At 43.0% G+C, this 20,914-nt stretch overlaps 2 protein-coding genes and 1 long non-coding RNA gene across 3 annotated transcripts; 1 reads left to right on the forward strand and 2 right to left on the reverse strand.

Annotated features, from left to right (window-relative positions):
• Nucleotides 1-429: 429 nt before the first annotated feature.
• SPMIP10 (sperm microtubule inner protein 10) lies at nt 430-3,684 on the reverse strand. Its single transcript, XM_081880619.1, has 3 exons — nt 3,500-3,684; nt 1,717-1,825; nt 430-696 (listed from the first exon to the last, which is right to left on the reverse strand). The coding sequence occupies exons 1-3, from the start codon at nt 3,667-3,669 to the stop codon at nt 490-492; spliced, it is 486 nt and encodes a 161-aa protein (XP_081736745.1). The 5' UTR covers nt 3,670-3,684; the 3' UTR covers nt 430-489.
• Nucleotides 3,685-4,207: 523 nt separating this feature from the next.
• LOC309352274 lies at nt 4,208-8,193 on the forward strand. Its single transcript, XR_014161222.1, has 2 exons — nt 4,208-4,525; nt 5,417-8,193. It is a non-coding gene; the product is annotated as an uncharacterized lncRNA (long non-coding RNA).
• Nucleotides 7,577-19,590, reverse strand: PHAX (phosphorylated adaptor for RNA export). The gene is made up of 5 exons (XM_081880575.1): nt 19,424-19,590; nt 12,957-13,582; nt 11,059-11,179; nt 10,738-10,821; nt 7,577-9,394 (listed from the first exon to the last, which is right to left on the reverse strand). Exons 1-5 carry the CDS (start codon nt 19,511-19,513, stop codon nt 9,125-9,127), a joined length of 1,191 nt encoding a protein of 396 aa, XP_081736701.1. The 5' UTR covers nt 19,514-19,590; the 3' UTR covers nt 7,577-9,124.
• Between the last annotated feature and the right edge of the window lie 1,324 nt (nt 19,591-20,914).

The following is a 20,914-nucleotide window of genomic DNA, read 5'->3' on the forward strand; positions in this document are numbered from 1 at the left end:
ATGTGCCTGTGGAGGTGCATCCTCTCCAATATTTTGGTGACGTTCCTGGGTGTATCAGCACTAGTTTCTGTGGTGTTAGGTACCATCTGTAAATCAGTTTAAGAGTGAGTTCTTTTCTTTTCGCCGATATGGATTTAAAGGGAGGTTTAGACCACATTCTAGTCCATTGGGTGAGGTTAATCTCATAGCCTATGTCATCCTCCCATTGTTTTTTTTATTATTATGTCAAGGGGTTTGTGGGATTTTGGAGCAGTATTTTGTATATTGTGGATGCCATCCCCTTGCCATGTCTCTTTGTTGTTAGGAGGAGATTTTCGAAGGTTGTCAAAGGCCTAGTTGCTGCTGATTTTACTACTGGATTGTTTAAGAGCATCTTACAGACTTGAGCAAAAGTTAACACAATTAGGAAAAGGTGAACAAATTGTGCGCTGTTTTCATGCAGCATTGTTTAATTTGTGGCCGATGCAGCTGTCGCTGGAGAAAAGCACCTCAGAGTCTGATCCTGAAGCCATAAGCCACCATGGACTTATGGTATCTAGAAAGATGGGAATAAATGGGAATGTCTTCAACGGTCAGTTGACAGGGAACTTTTTGAAGAAGCTGCTTTCGGTCTTCTCCATGACAATGCCTTTCACGCTTCTCCAGAAACAGACTGTCTTCAAGAGGGCCGGTATATAGCTCAACAAGTTTAGCATGCTAAGGAAAAGAATTCAAGCAATTGTCAATAAATAACAACATCACCGCCGATAATAAAACACTAAGAATTAAGCAACTATGAACTTAGGAAATCCTTCGGAATTTGTACTTCTCTGGTTTTGCCGTTCGGTTCTTCAGTGTGTAAAAACAGTATGAAAATCGCCAATAGAGATGCATCATATTAGGGAAAATCGCTTTGCAAAATGGTGTGAAATGAGCTTTATGTGTGCTAGAGTATATGAGAAAGCATGGAGTGAACTCCTTATTCTGTGCAGTCAGCAGGACACAGAATCAGAAGAAGAAGCCTAATTTGGGGAGAAGATTCCCCACAGGGCAATTGCTTTCTTCAAAGAACTGCGATGTCACCAAAAGACCAACTCCAAACAGCCTTTATTTATATCTTAACATTGCCTCTGTGCTTTGGTCTTTGACATCTGAGATGTATGTTTTCAGGATCCGTCCTATTCCTGTGATTGTCATTTGCTTGAAAATGTTTTTAATACTGTAATTTAGATTGTAACATGCCCCAGGACCTTAGGACGAAGGGTGGGTAAGAAATAATAATAATAATAATAATAATAATAATAATAATAATTAGTGATGATGATGATAGAAAAGTTACAATGGTGGATATGAGTGAACAATATATACAGCATTCAACTTCCTGTATCAGGACAATTATTATTATTAATAATAATAATATAAAAGTTACAATGGAGGATATTATTGAACGATATATGCATCATTCAACTTCCTGTATTGGGACGCTTTTAACATTTGACATTTTATTATGTTTTTATATGTGTTAGAAGCCGCCCAGAGTGGATGGGGCAACCCAGCCAGATGGGCAGGATATTAAAAAATAAAATTATTACATTTGAATGATATCTATGTTAATGAGGAGAAATGCTCTCAAACTGCAGTGACTTCAACAGGTACTTTGTCGATGCTTAGTATCTTTCAAAAATTTGAATCCTTCTTAAAAGGAGAGTCTCCAAGGAATAAATGTATTTCCCTTACCTTTAAAGCCATATCCCGATACTTCATATCTTCTTTCCAGGGCATCACATAGACCTTTGGAATCATTCCATGTCTGTACGAAAAGCTTGGCAAATGGCAATGAATCAGCCTGGAACATGACAGAGTTGGTTTTACACACACACACACACACACACACACACACACACACACACACACAAACACACATCATGTGGATGTTGTTATTTAAATACAGAGGGGGGAGACAAACAACACAGAGGAGAACAATTCCCTTCCTTCCCACGCCTAACTAAACTTATCTATAAAGTGCTATTTATATGACAAAAAGAACCAGCACGTGGTTTAGTCATGGAGGTCCAGTTGTTAAGAGTGTTGGACCAGAATGGAAAGGATGCAAGTTCAAGTCCCCACTTGGCCATAACCTTGAGCCTGCCACATTCCCTACCACAGGGTGGTTTTGCGCATAAGCAGAGCTGAAGAAACTATGGGGTCTTTGGAGGAAAACAAACAAACAAATAAATGGAAAACAAACAAACAAATAAAGTCACATATTTACCCCTTTCCTTGGCAATGGTCCGGAATCAAATCGCACAGTTAGGAAAGAAGTTAACCAAAATATTATTCCTGGCCTGAAACCCTGTCAAGTTTTGCCAGTTCCTGCATGAATCTTCTGGAATTAATCCATTTACTAGCCATGGATGTCTGCCCTTCGCATGATGTCAGGCGTAGAACAGCTGGGCGTGGCTTGCCCCAAATAGCTTGGCAACACAAATTTGGTCCATGAGCTGATGGTTAGCCCCCTTTATGTTATGCACCAACCTGGAACTAAAGGAATATCCGCCCCATATGTTGAAAGTACTGTGATACTTTTTCAAACTGTCATGGCTTCCCCCAAAGAATTCTGGGAGTTGTGGCTTGTGAAGGGTGCTGGCGGGTGTTAAGAGACACCCCATTTCCCCTCACAGAGCTTCAATTCTCAAGAGTGGTTGAGCAATCAATCCCTCTTCCCAAGGAACTGTAGTTCTGCGGGAGGAAAAGGCAGCCGCCTAACAACTGTTGGCGCCCTTAACAAACTACAGCTCCCAGGATTCTTGGGGGGATGGCATGGATGTTTAAAGCTACACCATAAAGCTTTGAATGATGAGTAGATATGAACAGGATTGCACAATCAGCCCAGTTTGGCAGGCCTGCTTTATTGTTAGTATACTGGAAGAAGCAAAGATGGCTAGCGTTGAAGCAATGATTCTTCAACATCAACTTTGTTGGACTGGTCGTGTTGTTTGGATGCCTGATTACCATCTTCCAAAGCAACTACTCTATTCCGAACTGAAAAATGGAAAGCGTAATGCCGGTGGTCAACAAAAGAGGTTTTAAGACAAGGCAAATATATAGTATAAACACAGATAATTGGGAAACACTGGCCTGTGAGCGCTCCAGTTGGAGAACAGCCTTTACCAAAGGTGTCATGGGCTTTGAAGAAGCTCAAACTCAGGACAAGAAACGTGCTAGAGGAAGGCACATTTGGCAAACCCTCACCGTGATCAACTCCAGCTTGGAAACCTATGTTTCCACTGTGGAAGGGCGTGTGGATCCAGAATTGGTCTCCACAGTCACTTACGGACTCACTGTTAAGACCGTGTTCATGGAAGACAATCTTACTCCGCTACGAATGATCGCCAAAGATTGTTAATCTTTAACATCACAACTTTCCTTTCCAAAATGGTTTACTGTGCTAGCTAGCCCATGGGGGCGGGAGGCTACCCACTCCTGAATGCTCCTGCTGGAGACGAAGTCTCTCTCTTACCCTTTCAGGTCAGTATTGACCGCCTTTGAAACCAAATTGGGATTAGAGCCCTGTCCGGGCACAGCATTTGGGTTACTCATGCTGCCGCCGTTGTCACTGCTGCTTCTCTGGGCTGAGATCTGTGCAAACAGCCAGTCCCTGTGTGTGCCTAGGTGGAGATTATGATGCATCAGCCATTGTCAGGCTGATGACACTAGAGCAACAACAAGGGAAAATGTAATTTAAGAAATATCGGGAAGAGATCAGGTCCATTTGAAAACGGTGTGATAAGATAGATGTAGAAGAACATCATGATACAACTTCATGAAAGCGGACAAAATTAGAAGGAAAGGCATTAATTAGGTTCCCTGGAGAGTCGCAAATACTTAATCAAAACTGCTTGAATTAAACTATTCCTGGGAGTGTGAAGCTTTGGCCATGCCGACTACTGGTGGTTAATGAAAACCCCATGCGATACCACCTAGGTAGGTAAAGGGACCCCTGACTATTAGGTCCAGTCGAGACCGACTCTGGGGTTGCGGCGCTCATCTCGCTTTATTGGCCGAGGGAGCCGGCGTACAGCTTCCTGGTCATGTGGCCAGCATGACTAAGCCACTTCTGACGAACCAGAGCAACGCACGGAAATGCTGTTTACCTTCGTGCCAGAGCGGTACCTATTTATCTACATGCACTTTGGCATGCTTTCAAACTGCTAGGTTGGCAGGAGCAGGGACCGAGCAACGGGAGCTCACCCCGTCGCGGGGATTCGAACCGCTGACCTTCTGATCGGCAAGTCCTAGGCTCTGTGGTTTAACCCACAGTGCCAGCCGTGTCTGCGATATCACCTAAACAGACCAAATCCAAGTGGAAGCTGCAAAGGAAATTCCTCTGCCTTTGGTGCAGTTTGAATTTGGTGCCTTACACTGTCAGCCACGTCCCGGCAGTGATCAGATAGACTCAAGAATTCCTGCTTGCTGTTTCGCGACCCCACTTCTCCAAAGCGTGCCTTCCGTAATCTGGGAAAGGGGCCTAGGTAAAACTATGATGGTAAAGGAATGATCTTAATGTTTATGTTTCTCACCCTCGACATCATACGATAGCTTGTTTGGCTGGTTCCCCACCCCTGCTGGATGTCGGGGCTGGAATCAGCTCCTCGACCAAGCAATGACTCATCACAGGCCAGTGAAGTATGTGGGATGTGATCCATGAGAGGCAGTCAAGTACAACATTCCTTGTAATGCTAGAGAACACATGCGGGGGAATGTTTGGTCCAGCCAGTTGAAACTTCCTGTTTCTCCTGGCTGGAGCATCCTTCCTTTTGCATGTGATAGAAGGTGGGCGTGACCTTACCTGTCCAGGTAATAAAAGGAGTCACACAGCACACACCCCTCTCTTTTTTCACCTCCTTCGTTTGACCAGCTTTTAGCTAGGACTGCTCTGGTAGCTCTCAGCTAGCAGCAGCACTGGGATTATTCCCCCATATGGGGTAGATCCACATGTACGTATTTGTAACGAAGTCTGCTTTCAGGAATCCAGCTGTGAACTGATGTGAGTAAACTTCTTTTATCATATTTTAAAAAGATTGTGGAATCTTTATTTTTTTTTAAGAGGGTTTCAAGGGAACTTACCAGGAATGCACAATTCAATCTGAGACAGATTGAATTGTATAATAGTGAGAGGCTCACACGAGCCTGCAACCAGTTATCTGCTGCGCGTGAGAAGCGGAATGTAAACTCTGCTAAGGAACTTGCTAGCACAAGTTAGGAAGGATATTAACAAACAACATATCCTATCCTGCCACCCTGAACATTCCCACAAAGTTAACTCTTCCTTCAAGCAAACCACAGCTCAGGCCTAGCGCCCTCAGCAACTCTTTCAAGGAGTGTCTTCGCATAGCCACCCTCTGCTCAGACTGTTTCATTCATCTGTGTGTTCCAGGAGACCAGTGGTGAGGGGAGCTGGTCACAGCAGAAGGGGAAGACTCCCTGGATTCTTCAGCATCCCGCCTCCACTCTGACTCTTGGTCTCCCTCTGCTCCAGCCTCAGAGTCTGAACTGCTCTCTGCACAGCCTCTTCCTGCTCACTAAACCCCATTGCCTCTTCTGCTGCTGACACCTCTTCTCAGTCTGCTCCCTCTTCTCCCTCTGAACAGCTCACCTTCATCCCACCACCAATTCCCTGGCTCTGACCCTCTTCTTCCCTAGGGAGTTCCCCAGCTGGTGCCTTCTCTGCATCCAGTCTGTGACACTGGACTAGACGGACCTTTGGTCTGATCCAGCAGTGCTCGTTGTGGGTACCCGCATGCTCCTTTTCTACAATGCATTTGAATCATTGGATGCAAACCCATTCAAATGCATGGTCTGGTGAAGGAATCTGGGTAGCTGAGTTATGAAGAGAAAAACCCGGCTGATATCAGCTTGTTCCCTTCCTGGTCCCTATAACATTTCCTGCATGGACTGGATGCAATGGTGATTGCATGAGTGACCCAAGTACACTTGCTTTTTCTTTACTAAATATGCACGAGGAATTGTCCCCATCGTGCTCCCTACCGGGATCAGACCACAGCCAAGAGCTGCTCTTTGCTTAAGGAAAAAACACACAATGGCCAACCATGTGATTCAAGTCACATCTAGCTTGCCCTTAGAAGTCTGGCAAAGCTGACAGTACAGGCGCCTTAAGTATGTTTATATCCGTAGCCTTAATCAATTGTATCTTCTATATTAGTGGCTAAAAATCTGTTATTTTTATCCTGCTCACTGTATAAAATGCCATAAGAGACATTCATGCCTGAAGGGCTCACGCTCCAGAAACTAAGTAGATAAAATGGGTGTGCTAAACTCGAGCAAACGACAAGACAATATCGATCCGTTCCACAGACAGAGGCCTCCGGCCATCACCTATTTTATCAACTTTTCTTCCTCCTTTTGATCCCTGCAGCAATAGCTTAAAGAAGGATTAAAAGAATTCCAGGGCAATATGGTTCCCTTTTAAGTGCAATGGGAGTTTGTATTGTTAGTTTCCCTGAGTACACCTGTCATGTCAAAAGGACTGCAAGGCAATAAAGGGAGACTACAGGAGTATGGGAAAATAAAATTTTGCCAAAGGCAGTTAAGTGATCAAATACTTTTTGACACAACGGGGGATTGAAACATGTGTGCTCAGTGCCATCTTCTCCTGCAATAACATTTCTTACAGTGATTCATTGTGCAGGTCTGAGCTGAGTAGTCAGGTACTCACAGAAACCGCATTGGAAGTGTAGCGTCCATACATTGAGAATAAGCACACAATGCTGATTATTCTTGACTCAATAACCCCAACGCTGTGCTGTTTCACTTCCTATATTGTTTTTTAAGCCTCTTTCAAGCTGTGGGGTGGGGTGTTTAGAAATTAAACATTCAATACACACCAAGTTTTATTAAAAAAATCAAACTATCTTTTAATTCCTACAACTGAACATTAAATCATACGTGAGAAACTCTGTTTTTGTCCTCTCAGAGTCTTTACAAATGGGATATTTGCATGCCTATCATTATGGTTCAGGCAAATGTGTTGCTAGATTTTAACTGTTAAATCCCATGACCTTAAAGGAAATGATCTTAAACTGTGATGGAAAAATCGGGGATTTATATGTTCAGTCTCAGTTAAATGTTAAAATATTAAATAAAGCAAAAATAAAGTGCTCTTGGCAACTGCAGATGGCAAAACAGTTTTACTCCAATTAAGTGGTCTTAATTAAGAAACAGGCTGTGGGGTGATTCTTTTAGACTTCCTACACCCAGCATAAGGTTGCTAAGGATGCAGACTATTAACAGCCTTGGCAAAGAACCCTACTTTACCAACACTGTAATGATGTTTAGAGCAGCATTTCAGATAGTTTTCTAGCTAACAGCCTGCTTTCATGTGCATATTCCCAGAACAGCAGAGGATTGTAGTCCCTAGGATGTTAAGGACTAGAGTTGCAAAATACAGATTGATAAATAAATGGAAAATTACAAAGACCACTGCAAAAGGATGTCCAACTTGAAGTATATGCAATAGTTATCTTTTAAGTACAGTACAACCATCTTATAAGTGAAGTTTGAATTCTCTACAATACGGTTTGAGAGAGCAATCCTTTATTAGCTGGCAATAACATGTCATTGTTTCCACATCCGGAACAGCAGTTTTAACTTAACATTTTGGAATGAAAACACAAAAATAAATTGGGGTTCTTTCACATAATACCCCATACACGTGTGAGGTCATCTCGGATACCAGATACTAAGAAAAGAACATTTCTATCCCAAGAAATTTAGTTACTGTGGATATCTTTAGCTTTGTTGATCTTTAATGATCTACTGATAATTGGTATACTTGTTATTTGAGCAGCAACTCACAAAACAATTAAGTCAGTGTAGTCAAGATTTAAGGCAATTTAGTGCCATGAATTTTCAGCGTAAGTGATATGCAGCAGACTGTTAGACCCTCTGAAGGCTATCAGCGGACCACAGCCTAAGCCTCAACAACCCTTTCGTGAAATTGTTGGGCATTAACACAAAAATACAGAGGAGAATGAGCCAAGAAGTAACCTGGATAAGTTCAGATGGGCTTTTTTTCACCCGACAAAGTGTACTGTGCAAAACTGCCATGTACAACTCAACACTTGTATGTAGCTAAACTATGCAACTCAGATTCCCACCCCCCATAGATAATGAAGCAAACAAAAATATGCATTTTAGAAAGAGAACTGTAATCCTAAATGGTAACCAAGAATCTTGAGTCTGGCCTACTGGGGGCTGCAATTCTGTAACCAGTTACATTGTGTTCAACGCGCAACAGATTTCAGTGGTACTTAAGTACATGTAATTTGACACAATATCACACCATTAGCACAAAACTCATCAGCATAACTAAAAGTGTGGTGCAGTAAGTCCATTTGTCTTACTGCACAATATTCAAAAATGGGATAAGAGTTCTGCAAATTTTTGCATCTACCAATTCAGATAGAAAAAAAAAGCCCAGGTACTTTGTCATTAAAACAAAACTTAAATCTGAACATTCCTTACAATCTTCTAGAGAAAATAGTCTCGTGGATAGTAATGCACATTCAGACAAAGGACACCTAATATCTCTGCACTGCATTCCTTCCTATTATTAATGCTGCACCTAAAGAGACATTTCCAGTAATTTGCAAGCATTTGGAATACCGTATTAGAAAAATGTTCCCAAACTCTGCAACCATGAACACCATGCTTATTATAAATGCTTCCATGGCAGATTAAATGTCCAAGTGTGGTATGTCACTTTGTTGCATATTACCTTTAGTTAAATAATACAGAAAACATTTCTATGCAGCTAGCAGGCGCCAGACATGAGCCTTACTCTGGAATGAGAATATTCAGTTTTGCTCTTACCTAGAAACTATCCCACAGGTGAGGGAACAAAGCCTAACTAGGTGCTGAGTTATATAACAAAGGAGATAGCGGATCAAAGTATTTTCATGATCTAAATCAAACTGAAAACTCAAGTATGGACACTAAGTTAGAAAACAAAGGCCCTCTTCAGTATACAACCATCGCCACTAATGAAAACAAGACGTAGTCTTAATATAAAAACTGCAATTTAATATATCTCACAAAAAGCATGGTCTCTCAAGTACCCGATGCATTAAAAGAGATCCACGTCATGAGTGTGATCAATTTCAATAGCATCTTCAGGATCCAGTTTCATTTCTCCATGTCCTTCCTGCAAGTCATCCAGTGAAGCCAATGCCTCATTTGTATCACTAGCAAAAGTCTCTCTCGAGGCATCATCATATTCTTGAAGGTTGAGCCCTTTAATAGCTTTCTTCATCTTTTTCCCCAGGACTTGAATTCTCCTCTTCTTTGCTGCTTTCTTGTTCTCATACTCCTTCTGGTTTTCAATATAGAAGATTTCCTTCAAAGAGAATGTTAACACTCCATGAAGTGCTGAGGAATAATAGGCAATGTCACCTTTCAGAAACCACCACTTTCCTTCGCTAACCTTTAAACTAGAGATGAAAGCTAACTGTATGACAAAAGAACAAAAATCTCTTTTGAAGAATGCCATATCCTTTCAAATGCTGCTACAGAATATTTGAAAATTAAGACTTCAGCTCCCTAAAGTGAGAGAGGTGCTCTATTTTAAACAGCTGCAAGTCTGTCTGCCCAGAATATAGAAACGGCTGTTTCTGAAGTCATTTGTTACATATTTTGCAGTTAGAAGGAAGATTTCAATTTTATGATTTCACTGATTTACTAATAGACTAGGGAAAAAACAGGGAAATATGATGACTTTTTGGATTATGAAAAATGTTAGGGGGTATTTTTTTACTGTCATGTTCTTTGAAGAACAAACCTTCAGAATACAAATGCTAAGACTGCTAAAAAGGCCTGAGGCCATCTTGTCTGTGAGTCCTGGAAGTCCTGGAAGACCCGTTCCCTACCCCTGCAGATTTTTTTGTACCTAGCCTGGGAAGGTGGGGCCCAGACTGACTCCAGCTACAAAAGCTGAGGCTGCTGAACAAACTCTTGGGCTGGGGGGGTTGTTTGGGGGGGAAGTTGTTCGATGGGATGGAATGGTTGTTACTCTTCTTGTATCTAAATAATGATGATAATAATAATGAAGATATTATTATTATTATTATTATTATTATTATTATTATTATTACTACTACTACTACTACTACTACTACTACTACTACTATTATTTCGCCCATCTGACTGGGTTGCCCCAACCACTCTGGGTGGCTTCCAACACATATAAAAACATAATATAACATCAAACATTAAACACTTCCCCATACAGGGCTGCCATCAGGTCTCTTCTAAATGTCAAATAGTTGCTTATTTCCTTGACATCTTGGCGGGAGGGCATTCCACAGGGCGGGCGCCACTACTGAGAAGGCCCTCTGCCTGCTTCCCTGTAACCTCACCTCTCGCAATGAGGGAACCAGCAGAAGACCCTTAGAGCTGGACCTCAGTATCCGGAATGAATGATGTGGGTGGGTGGAGGCTGTTTAGGGCTTTAAAGGTCTGCACCAACACTTTGAACTGTGCTCAGAAAGCATACTTTTAATAAGAATATTAAAAATGGGATCTTTAACAAGCTGTCCATTTTCTACTTTAGAAGATGTATAAATTGAAATCAGAAGTCAGCAAGAGGAGATATAATTTAAATATCCTCATTTAACATTTGCTTTTCAAAGTAATCTAAAAATGTGCTGTTTTTAAATGGTTTACATATATTATGTTATTTACCTTGATTTGTTCTCCAGTTACACTAGGTGTGTTTTTCAGCAAGTTTAAATAAACTCCTCCTGGTGTTCTTCTTCTAGTGCCATTCTGCATAATGGAAAAAGAAAACTTTTTAAAGCTTTCTATAGACATAACAGCTGCAATCCTATACCCTGTTCAAGGACTTGCTGCTGTAAATATGCTGTTCCTCAAAACCTCAAAATATTTCTAAGAAGTCGTGCACAGAACCCTTGGAGCAAAGATCATGTCAAAAAATTTTTGTAACAGGGCTCTATATTTGTTAAAAGATTAAGTATGTAGGCTGAAAAAGCAATTATTTCCTACCACTATGAAAAGGCCTCCATTTTGTTCCACTTCAGCAGTTTCCATCAGTAGTTCAATAGATTTTTTCTTCCCAATGATTTTCACAACCCGTACGATCAGATCCTTCTTTGGCTCACAAAGCCTAAAAGGAGAACGGAAATTCTATGAAATCTGGAAACCATTGCATTTTGTAACCTGCTTGAATGACAAAACATAATTATGAACAAATGTACCCACTGTTACAAATTTAGCACTATCTGACACTCGCCTAGCACTGCTGTAGTGAAGGCTCGCTGTGCTGAGTTTTGGGAAGAAGGGTGGAATATATCCGAATTGGTAATATTAAAAAAAACTGAAATGTCAGCCTGTACTTTCTGCATTTAATTTCCCTTGACCTTACTGCTTACCGTCACTTACTCCCCCAATTTTACACCACTCCCCCCTAAGGATACCTTCCAGGCAGGTGGGAGTGCAACCCAAAATTATCTTTAGTCATTTGAATATAAGAATGTTTTCAGCTATTGGGAATTTCAGACAGACACCTATTATAACTGAGTATTACCAGCTATCAAATTATGAGGGTAAAGAATGGTCCAATGATAATTATATGGTCTAGTGGAACTTTTTACCTTGAAACTTTAATTTTATAAAGTCTTATTCTCTGGAGCCTAAAGCATAGGATGCACAATGGCTAATTTGCTCCAAATTCCACATGGGGCAGCTGTGCCCTCTGCAACAACTGCAAACCAGGCAAACAGAAAGACTGCATCGTCCACAGCACCCGTTGGCCTCATAAGTATCTTCTAAAAAGGGGGGGAAGCGGGGAGCCTTCATGCTACCTTCCTGACAAAGTACAAAACCACAAAATTTTACAACTGTATCAGTCCAAGGCCACAGTGGGAAACCAGAAGCACACAGCCAATAAACCAGAATTAAAAAGATAATGCCATTAAAACGTTCACACATGCACAGACCAAATAATCACGACAAACTGTAATTCTGTTTGTTCATATTACTTTTGGTTCCCATTGATATAACTTCATGCTTTTCTCCAGTTAACCACCACCCTGGTAATTTCACAAACCCCATGCAATTGTCTAGGACACAGATTTGGTCTAAAGAGGAGAAAACAAGATAGTACCAAAATGGGTCCAATGTGCATTCCTAACTTCTCACAGTGATTTTTTAGTTGTGTCTATGTAGATCAACATATATTTCAAGCATATTCTATGGCTGTGCAGCGGAGGGTGCCACAAAATTCATGTGAATAGCATGCATTCTCAGGGTGAGTCTAAACAGCTGGATTTTATCAGAGTCCTGAGGTTTCTGTATAGTACAGTAGTGTTGTGCCGAGTAATTCTTGGACGGCTATATAAACCTGTAATATTTTGACTGAGTATCTGAGCGACTAGGAGACTTCATGCAAATAAACATTATGAACTGGGGTTCTGGTTTGGGGAAGAGCTGTAGAATCTGCTTAGTATGCAGAGGCTCCCAGGTTCAACTTTACTCACAAGATCAAATTATTCAGTCAGTTTTAAGCAGAAGCCAAAGCATTTGTCTGTCCAGTCACCATGAATTGAAACAGAAACCTCAGAACTCTGATTTCACACAATGACTAAAAACACTGGCAGGTGGGAGCAGCCAGACTGGCTCAGTCACAGAAACTGCTTACAAGGGTACCTGCACATTTTGCTAAAGGCTTGGTTTCTTTTTAAACGGAATCTCAAGGATCTGGTATCCCTGAGCCAATGAAAGCATGGCACTGGCGGGTTGGTCACCCTGTAATAGCTTTTCTTTAGTACCATTATTTTTTTAAAAAATAAAATAAACACCCAATGTCCCTCAAGTTTTGTTATTGTGTAAGGTGACATTTTTTGAAAATCTGACGAAGGTGTATTAAAAGATCAAAATCTTACCGGTAGGCAATTTCATCTGCCACTTTTTCCTCAGGATCATCCTCAGTAATTTCATACCTCCCTTTGTAATTCATTTCTTGTCTTTCACCCAATCTGTCCTTAACAGGCCGTTTCCGTTTCAATAGGCCTTGTCCAATTTCCTCCTCCTCTTCCTCCTTTGGCAATGTCTTCTTGTCATCCTGCATATATTCATCTAACTCTTTGTCTAATGATTCAGCCACTTCCGGCTCAGATTCTTTCATCAGCTTTTTCGCCAACAGGTAATTATAAGTCTCTGATGCCCGGCTTCTGTCAATACTTCCCTCCATCCCTAGAATCCCAAGTTCTGAGGCCACTGCATCTTGGTTCTGCTCCTGAAGCACTGCACCCCAGATGTTGTTGATCTTTTTACCCCCTACAGTAATCTGTTTCTGAGGGATCGGGCCAAAATTGAAAGGCTCTGGTTTGGCGGGAGGAAGATTCGAACATTTCTGTCGCTTCCGCTTCCACAGACAGTTGTCTTCATCTGAATCTGAGAAGCTCTCGTCACTGGAGTCCAAACTTTTGGTTGTGCGGTAAGGGACACTTGGTGCACAGGGGGGAATGCCAGTTGGAAAAGATCTGGCTGAGCTGATATCGTGCTGTTTCTGAAATGTAAAAAGAAAGCAAGACAGATGTTTGCTGTCGTTGTTAAAAAAGAAACATTTTATTGTGCACTAATTTGCCACCCTATAGGGGATTTTTTTGGGTGCAAAACTTCCCAAGGCAAAGTAGTGTGTACTCAGCCTCCTCTCTCATCATTTTACTTTTGACACTTGCATGCTGCTCAATAGCATGTTTCTCTGGGAAGCTTACAATAAATTAAAATAAGTTCAAAACAAAACAAAAAACCAAAAGCTACATAAATGCAAACACAAAACTCATTGCACCCCCAAAATCAAAACAAAGATTTAAAATTGTATTATCCACAAGAAGACAGGAGCTAGAGCAGGAAAGGCTTGTGGTCCTCAAACAGGATACACAGTCTTTCAGGAGAGTAAAAAAAAAGGGGGAGAACACCCATCTGTCCAGGTCCCCACTGACACAGGATCTGAGCCCATCTCTCTCCTCTCAGTCTGACCGTAGGCAAATTGGAAGCAGGGTGGTGCCAATATTCAATTTAGAGCCTCTGACACTCCGCTTCTTGTTCATTTTCTCCAAGCTTCTCATGTGTATCAGTATGCCAAATAAGAATGAATCGCTAGAAAATTGTGATCAAGACTCAAGGCAAAGCTCAGTTCCAGTTCTCTCTCTCTCACACACAACCTCTTTAACCTTTAAGCGACGGTACTCCAATTTGAACAGAACAGGTATTGAATTTCAAAGTGACTTACAGTATTGAATAAAGAATCAGCTTTCACCCCCTCCTATCCAACTGGTCAGTTAAAACGTTATAAACTTCTGAGTACCATTCCAAGTGCACGAGAACAGCCCTGCTAGATCAGGCCAGTGGCCCATCTAATCCAGACTCCTGTTCTATAGATGGATGCTCTTCAGAAATTGGCAATCAGGACCTGAGCACAAGAGCACTCTACCGGACTGCAGGTTACTGGTGTTCAGGCGCAATACTACCTCCAACAGTAGAGAGAGAACGCAGCCATCCTGTTTAGTGGCCATTGCTAGTCTTCTCCTCCATGAATTTTGTCTCAGCTTCTTTTTAAAACTATCTAAGCTGATAGCACCGGAACCCTGTGGGAGTGATTTCCATAGCTCAAATATGCCCTGAAGAATTACTTTATTTCACCTGAGTCTTCTTGCATTCAGCTACATTGGATGACCATGAGTTCTAGTACAGTCATACCTTGGGTTGAGCGCTTTCGGGTTGCGCTCCGCGGCAACCCCAAAATAACAGAGCGCATTACTTCCGGGTTTCACCGCTCGCGCATGCGCAGACGCTTAAAATGATGTCACACACAAGCGCGGAAGTGGCAAAACGCACGCGCCGTCGCATCTTACATTCCATTCAGGATGCGAACGGGCCTCTGGAACAGATCGCGTTCGCATCCCAAGGTACCACTGTACTATGAAACAGAGAAATGTTTCTCTATCCACTGTATTAATCTAGCAACATCTGAGGACCCAAGGCTCACGCACACTGGGTTAGAACATTTTTGCTGCTCTTGCACACTTCTAGGCACTTTTATTTGGAAGGAATCTTCCTTTGAATCATTGGAACTTTCATTCAAAGAAATATGTTCATTGACTGCCCTGTAATTCGCTTTGGCAAGTTAGGCCTTAATCTAACTTTTTTCATGACATAGCTTTAAGGTTAAAATACCACACTGATTTGTGGCCTTCTCTTCGAAGCTCAAATAAATTCGCCCACCACCAAGCTTCCAAGTACCTAAGGAGGCTAAAAACCGCAGTGGATTGGTTTAAATCATCAGAGGGGAAATGGGCCAATTGAAAAAACTGATTTAAAATGGGAAATTAATGCATTTCCAGGGAAAGTGTGCATATCAAGTGATTGCTGCGATGATTAGAACAAATTGGCTGGAAACTATTTAGAGTCTTACAAAACCCAGAAGCATAAAGTAATGCGAACCTTACCCTCTGCATGCATTGCAGAATCTTATCTGCTTAACAAGAAACAAATTTCTGTTTAGCTCTCTGACTACACATGCAAGGACACAAAGTGTAATCACTTTCTTGAATGTTAAGCTTTCAATTCCACAAACTATTATTTGCAACTAGGTTCAAATTAGTAAGACTTAACAAGTCTTGCTTCCATCCACAACAGAAGTTGGCTATCCCATTATTCCTATGCTGTAGGCACACTTGTCACTCAATAACATAGCATGGGTATGCACAGCTGCTTTCTTGGCAACTCTTATTTCTCTTTGTGACAGCTTGCACAAAAGCACAGGATTTGTGTAGAGTCACAGGGGGAAGAATACCGGGGTCAATGAGGCTCCTGAGCCCCCTTACTGGCTTTGCCCCTGCCCTGTGCTGATATGTGGGTCCCAACTATTTTCCTCTTGGTGAAATGCTGCTTTCAACTTCTGCTTTTATTTTATCAAATTTCAAATGCTTAATAATTTCACTTTTATCTAAAAAACACACACCTGTTTTGATGTACCCTACTGAAAATTCACAGCCCAGATTCCTAAATGACAATACAGTGTTAAGTAAAGAATGTACGTCTTGTCTCTTTCTGACACCTGGAGGAGCTTCAGAAACTTATCTATCGCCATGTATCATCTGGAAGGTTTACATATAAACACAGCATATATATATATTTCACCTATTAGATATACTATGAGAATTTAGACATATATTGCACATTTGCTGTTTATTTGGTTCACTTCAGCAACAGAAGGCTGCTTTCAGACTATCTTGGTCACATAATGAAATATTTAACTGTGCTGTGTTTGAAGGATATCTGATAGTGTGACCAGCACATTTCAGCATACCAGCACATTTCAGCAGAGCCTAAATTCTTGAGTTCTACTGCTGCTCAAGGCCTCAGTGTCACAGTCAGATTTTAGGGGAAATGTTGAAAGCTCAAACAAGAGAAGCACCCCATTTTTGTTATCACAGAGCATTACCCAGTGTTGTTTTACAAAAACCTAGCATAGATACATGCATAGAGACGAAAAAGACGAATATAAAAAGCAAGCAAAGTGACCACATTGCAGTTTTAAACGATTAGGTGGGGAAACTGTGGCCCTCCAGATGTTGTTAGACTACAGCTCCCATCAACCCGATCATTCACGGTAATAACTGTGGCTGATGGGAGTTGCAGTCCAACAATATTCCTTCGTGTAAACATGCTAGCTTTCTAACAAGGAGGGCAGAATGAAAGACTAGGAGAGGTAGAATAATACACCACTGACTCCACTTTAGCCACCAGCCCCAAAACTATCAGTGTTAAGATCAGCTTACAGCAAGTTGCCCTTGCAAAGTGTAAACATGCATGTGGCTATTTGAAAGGCCCACACTGACCTGACTTTCTAAGCGGAAGAATTTTCAGTTTAGCTGCTGTAGTCAAGGTCTGCTTTGTATTAACAGTCCTCAGCAAGTCTGGCACCACATTTCCACTGTGCTAGCTCTGCCTACAGCAGAACCGGGTCAAAATTTTGGCGGGAGAAAGGAAAATTGCTAACATTCACAAAAGGTTCAAATAATAGGTCTTTCAAGTGCAGCCAATTGAGCTTTGATGGGCTTGGGCACAGCCCTCTAGGTGCAGGCAGTAGTCATCTACATCATCTGGTGCAGGAATGTATGGCCTTTGTGGTGTAATCTAAAAACACCCATACCCCAGCGCTCCAGCTTGTGTATAAAGGTTCATTCAACAAAGCGCAGCAGCAGCTGGTTTCCACAAATGGGTGTGGGAAGAAATGGCCATGGGCCCAAAAATTTCACAGCAATACATTGTCTGAATTTGAGTGCATTGATGTTATCAGTCCTCCTCCAGCCTCTGCCCATAGCCAGAAATGTAGAAATACTATGCTCAGACTTATAAGCACCATCTCCCACATGTGGCATAAAGTATACATCCATAAGTAAACACGCCTTTTTCTACAATCCTTCCACTCCTTTCTGAGGCTGAAAGCATGTAAAAACTGAGTACATGCCTACGGAATATCAAACGTATCTCACTGATTTCTACTGGATGTATAATATTTCTATGCTGAACTTTGAAACAGTGTGGGTCTTCACAAAAAATAGAATTATCTTGTTAGTTTTGATGATTTTATGTAAAATATGTAAGAGTTCTACCACATTTTTTACTTAGCCATACCAGAGGTGATGGTAATATAATGATGAGTATCATTTGCTCTGCAGAAACTAGCTGACAAGTCCACAAGCTTGGAAAATGAATGGTGCAGATTTCTATTTTAGTTCCAAACACACGTCAGCTGACCAATTTGGCGTATGCTGAAAGCTTTGGTTGAATACCTTTCAGGAAAGTGAGTCTCCTCTACGTCACAACACCATAATTCTCTTTTCCTATCTAATGATAGACAAAAGCAGCACAGCCCTAAACATACAAGCCAAACTTTGATACAGAGGTAGTTTGAACGCACTGTTTGAAATCTCTTTTAGGATCTGTATACAGCACCCCACTAGCACAAGGAGAATTTGGTGGCAATCTTGTTAAGAACAGTTAATGCAGACAAACACTAATTATAATAGTTTGTTTCAAGTTAGAAAGCCAAACATTGTTTTACGTTAGAAAGCCAGGTCAATGTGGCCCTCGAAGTAGCCACACACAGAGTTGTTCCTTTCAAGTACAAACTGCCGTAAGCAAATAAAGAAGGCTTGGTCTGAGAAAAGAAAAAAATTAAGACCATGTCTGCTTCCTTATATTGTTAGAGAGCCATCACTGTCTAGTGCCAAGTGTCCCAAAAACAGACGTCTATACATGTGCCCACAGAGGCCTAGTCTGGCATCCACAGGTTCCCCTGCTTCTGCTGAAGCTGGAAAGAAACATTATACTGGATTATATATAGGATGCAGAGTGTGCTTGGTTGCAGGAGATTTGTGTGGCAGCAGCCCATGGCAGTTTCCCTGATTTACAAATGTTCACCCAGGCCCCCAAAGTTTGGAGACTCCTGGTCTAGTAGAGACACCTAGATATGGATCAAGGAGAAATGAGCCCAAGGTGGTTCTGCCTGGCTTGGAGAGGGAGGTGCAAGCCTCAGATGAATCCAGCATCCATCCTGCCACCTTCCCAATGCCCATCCGGCTTTCGGAAGGAGCCAGGAGGGCTCCGGTATCCTATCCGAGCCCTGGCACCTCCTTCCCAAAGCCCGAGAAACTCCTAACCGGCTTAGGGAGGGAGGTGAGAGGCTCACACACACAACATCAGGATATCACACGCATGACGTTGCCCCACCCCCCTCACAACCTGGCACCTCTGGCCCGCAACTGCTCCTCCATGGAAAATTTCACTGCACGCATTGTTGCACCCTTGGTTTAAGGCAGGCACCCCCAATCTTCAGCCCTCCAGATGTATTAGACTACAATTCCCATCATCCCAGACCACTGATCCTATTAGTTGGGATCATGGGTGCCATTTAAGGTGCTGTTTGGGCCCCCCAGCTTCCCCATCTCCTGTTTCTAGGCATCACTTGCACATAGGAAAACGGGCCGGATCCCAGACTCTCCCTGGCGGGCACCTCCAGACGCCGGTGACGTCAGGCGCCATCCCGCAAGCGGCCCAGGGCAAAATGCGCCTGGCGAATTTCGAACGCCACCGACGGGGCTCCGACGAACGTTTACCAGGAGCAGCATCTCTTGTCCCGTGCGGCCGCCGCGGAGGGAAAAGCGAAACGCAGCGGGGAAGGCCGCAAGCCGGGGCCGTCCCCTCGCTCGCTTCGGCGCGGCTTTTTCCTCAGGAAAGAGAGCGCGGAGCTGCTCTGGGCCTCCGCCGCCCAGGCGGACCCCCAGGCGGACCCGAGCCTACGGGGAAAGAAGCGGTCGCCGCAGGGCAGCGGCCTCACCTGCGAGGGGCTCCTGGCGGAGGCGGGCATTTCGCAGTCGGAGTCCGAGATCTCTCCGTCCTCCTCCATCCCGCGAGCCTCCAGCGCCATCTTTCCCGGCTCCTCAGCCAGCGCGGGAGGAGCGCGCGGGAAAAGGCCCGGCCTCAGCCGAGCCAGGACTACGGCGCCCACAATGCTTTGCGCCGGGAGGGGCGGCGAACGGCGGGACCAGCCTTCCGAGAGGCATGCCGGGACTTGTAGTCCGAGCCTTGCCGCTTTCGTCGCTGTGGGAAAGACTCCGCCGCCTGACCTGAGAGGGGGAGTGGCAGGGGGGAAAGCAATAGAGACTACGCGCGTACTTTCGTAAAGCAAGGGAATGTTTAATAAAAATTATATAATTAAAAACAAAAACCAGGCACACGCGAACGACAGATACCGAAGTGTAACGGACTCAGCGTGACCCGCTCCATATTTCCTTCGCAAAGATGGAAGGGCTAAATGTAGCTCTATGCATCCATCTAGGAACAAAGAGAGAGATGTTAAAAAAAGAATGTGCCCAGTTGGATTTAACTGTACAGCATACCCTCCAACATTTCTCCGATGAAAATAGGGACGTCCTATTCTATTATTGTTGCTGTTGGTTTTTTATTATTATAACAATAACCGTGGCTGGGTTGCCCCAGCCACTCTGGGAGGCTTCCAACATATATAAAAACATAATAAATATTTTTAAAACTTCCTTATCCAAGGCTGTCTTCAGATGTCCTCTAAAGGTTGTGTGGTTACTTATCTCCTTAGCTCAGGGGTCACATAACTTATGTTACGGAAGGGGGGGGCATGTCTTCTTCACCTTCTTCGCTACAATATATTTGCTCAATTTCTCTAGGACTCCATCACCCCTCCCCTGTCCTCCATAATCCCTCAAGGTGTCAAGACCCTAATCCGGTCAAATCGCTCTGATCAGCCTTTCCTCCAGGCAATGTCAGGTGGCAGACTGGACCATTGTCTTCTCATCTCCAATACTCAGGAAGTGTTTATCTGCGCATATCTCCGACTCTGCATATTCCCCCCCAGTGGCGTAGCGTGGGTTATCAGCACCCGGGGCAAGGCAAGTAATTTGCGCCCCCTAACCCATGGATTTGCGCCCCCTAACCCGTGGATTTGCGCCCCCTAACCCGTGGATTTCCCTAACCCCCAGATGTTGCGCCCGGTGCGGCCGGCCCCCTCTGCACCCCCCACGCTACGCCACTGTTCCCCCCTCCCTCCTCCACATGTTAATCTGTGTAACCCAACCTCCCTTTAATATATTCATGATGTAATCTGTGTAACCAAACCTCTCTTTAATGTATTCATGACGTGTTTTGCACTGTATTCTGGGACATGGAGGGAGTTTCAAAAACTCATGTCACCCCTTTCTCACTGTTCAATCTCGCCTTGAACCTGTTGCGCAATAAACTTGGATCTTCTGCTGCTTGCTCCTGTCTCCGGCTGAGCTCATTTTCCTCCACAGGG

The sequence above is a fragment of the Podarcis erhardii genome (genome assembly GCF_964252035.2).
Source record: "Podarcis erhardii genome assembly, chromosome: 11".
Classification (NCBI taxonomy): domain Eukaryota; kingdom Metazoa; phylum Chordata; class Lepidosauria; order Squamata; family Lacertidae; genus Podarcis; species Podarcis erhardii.

Bases quoted from the DNA above. Each gene is read 5' to 3' on its own strand.
- SPMIP10 (XM_081880619.1), bottom strand. From the start codon at position 3,669: ATGCATCATAATCTCCACCTAGGCACACACAGGGACTGGCTGTTTGCA. The intron at 1,826-3,499 runs GTAAGAGAGAGA...GTCATGTTCCAG, and splicing joins GTCAATACTGACCTGAAAGG to GCTGATTCATTGCCATTTGC. The intron at 697-1,716 runs GTAAGGGAAATA...TCTTTTCCTTAG, and splicing joins ATCGGGATATGGCTTTAAAG to CATGCTAAACTTGTTGAGCT.
- PHAX (XM_081880575.1), bottom strand. From the start codon at position 19,513: ATGGCGCTGGAGGCTCGCGGGATGGAGGAGGACGGAGAGATCTCGGAC. The intron at 11,180-12,956 runs GTAAGATTTTGA...TTCTCCTTTTAG, and splicing joins GCAGATGAAATTGCCTACCG to GCTTTGTGAGCCAAAGAAGG. The intron at 10,822-11,058 runs GTAGGAAATAAT...TCCATTATGCAG, and splicing joins ATGGAGGCCTTTTCATAGTG to AATGGCACTAGAAGAAGAAC.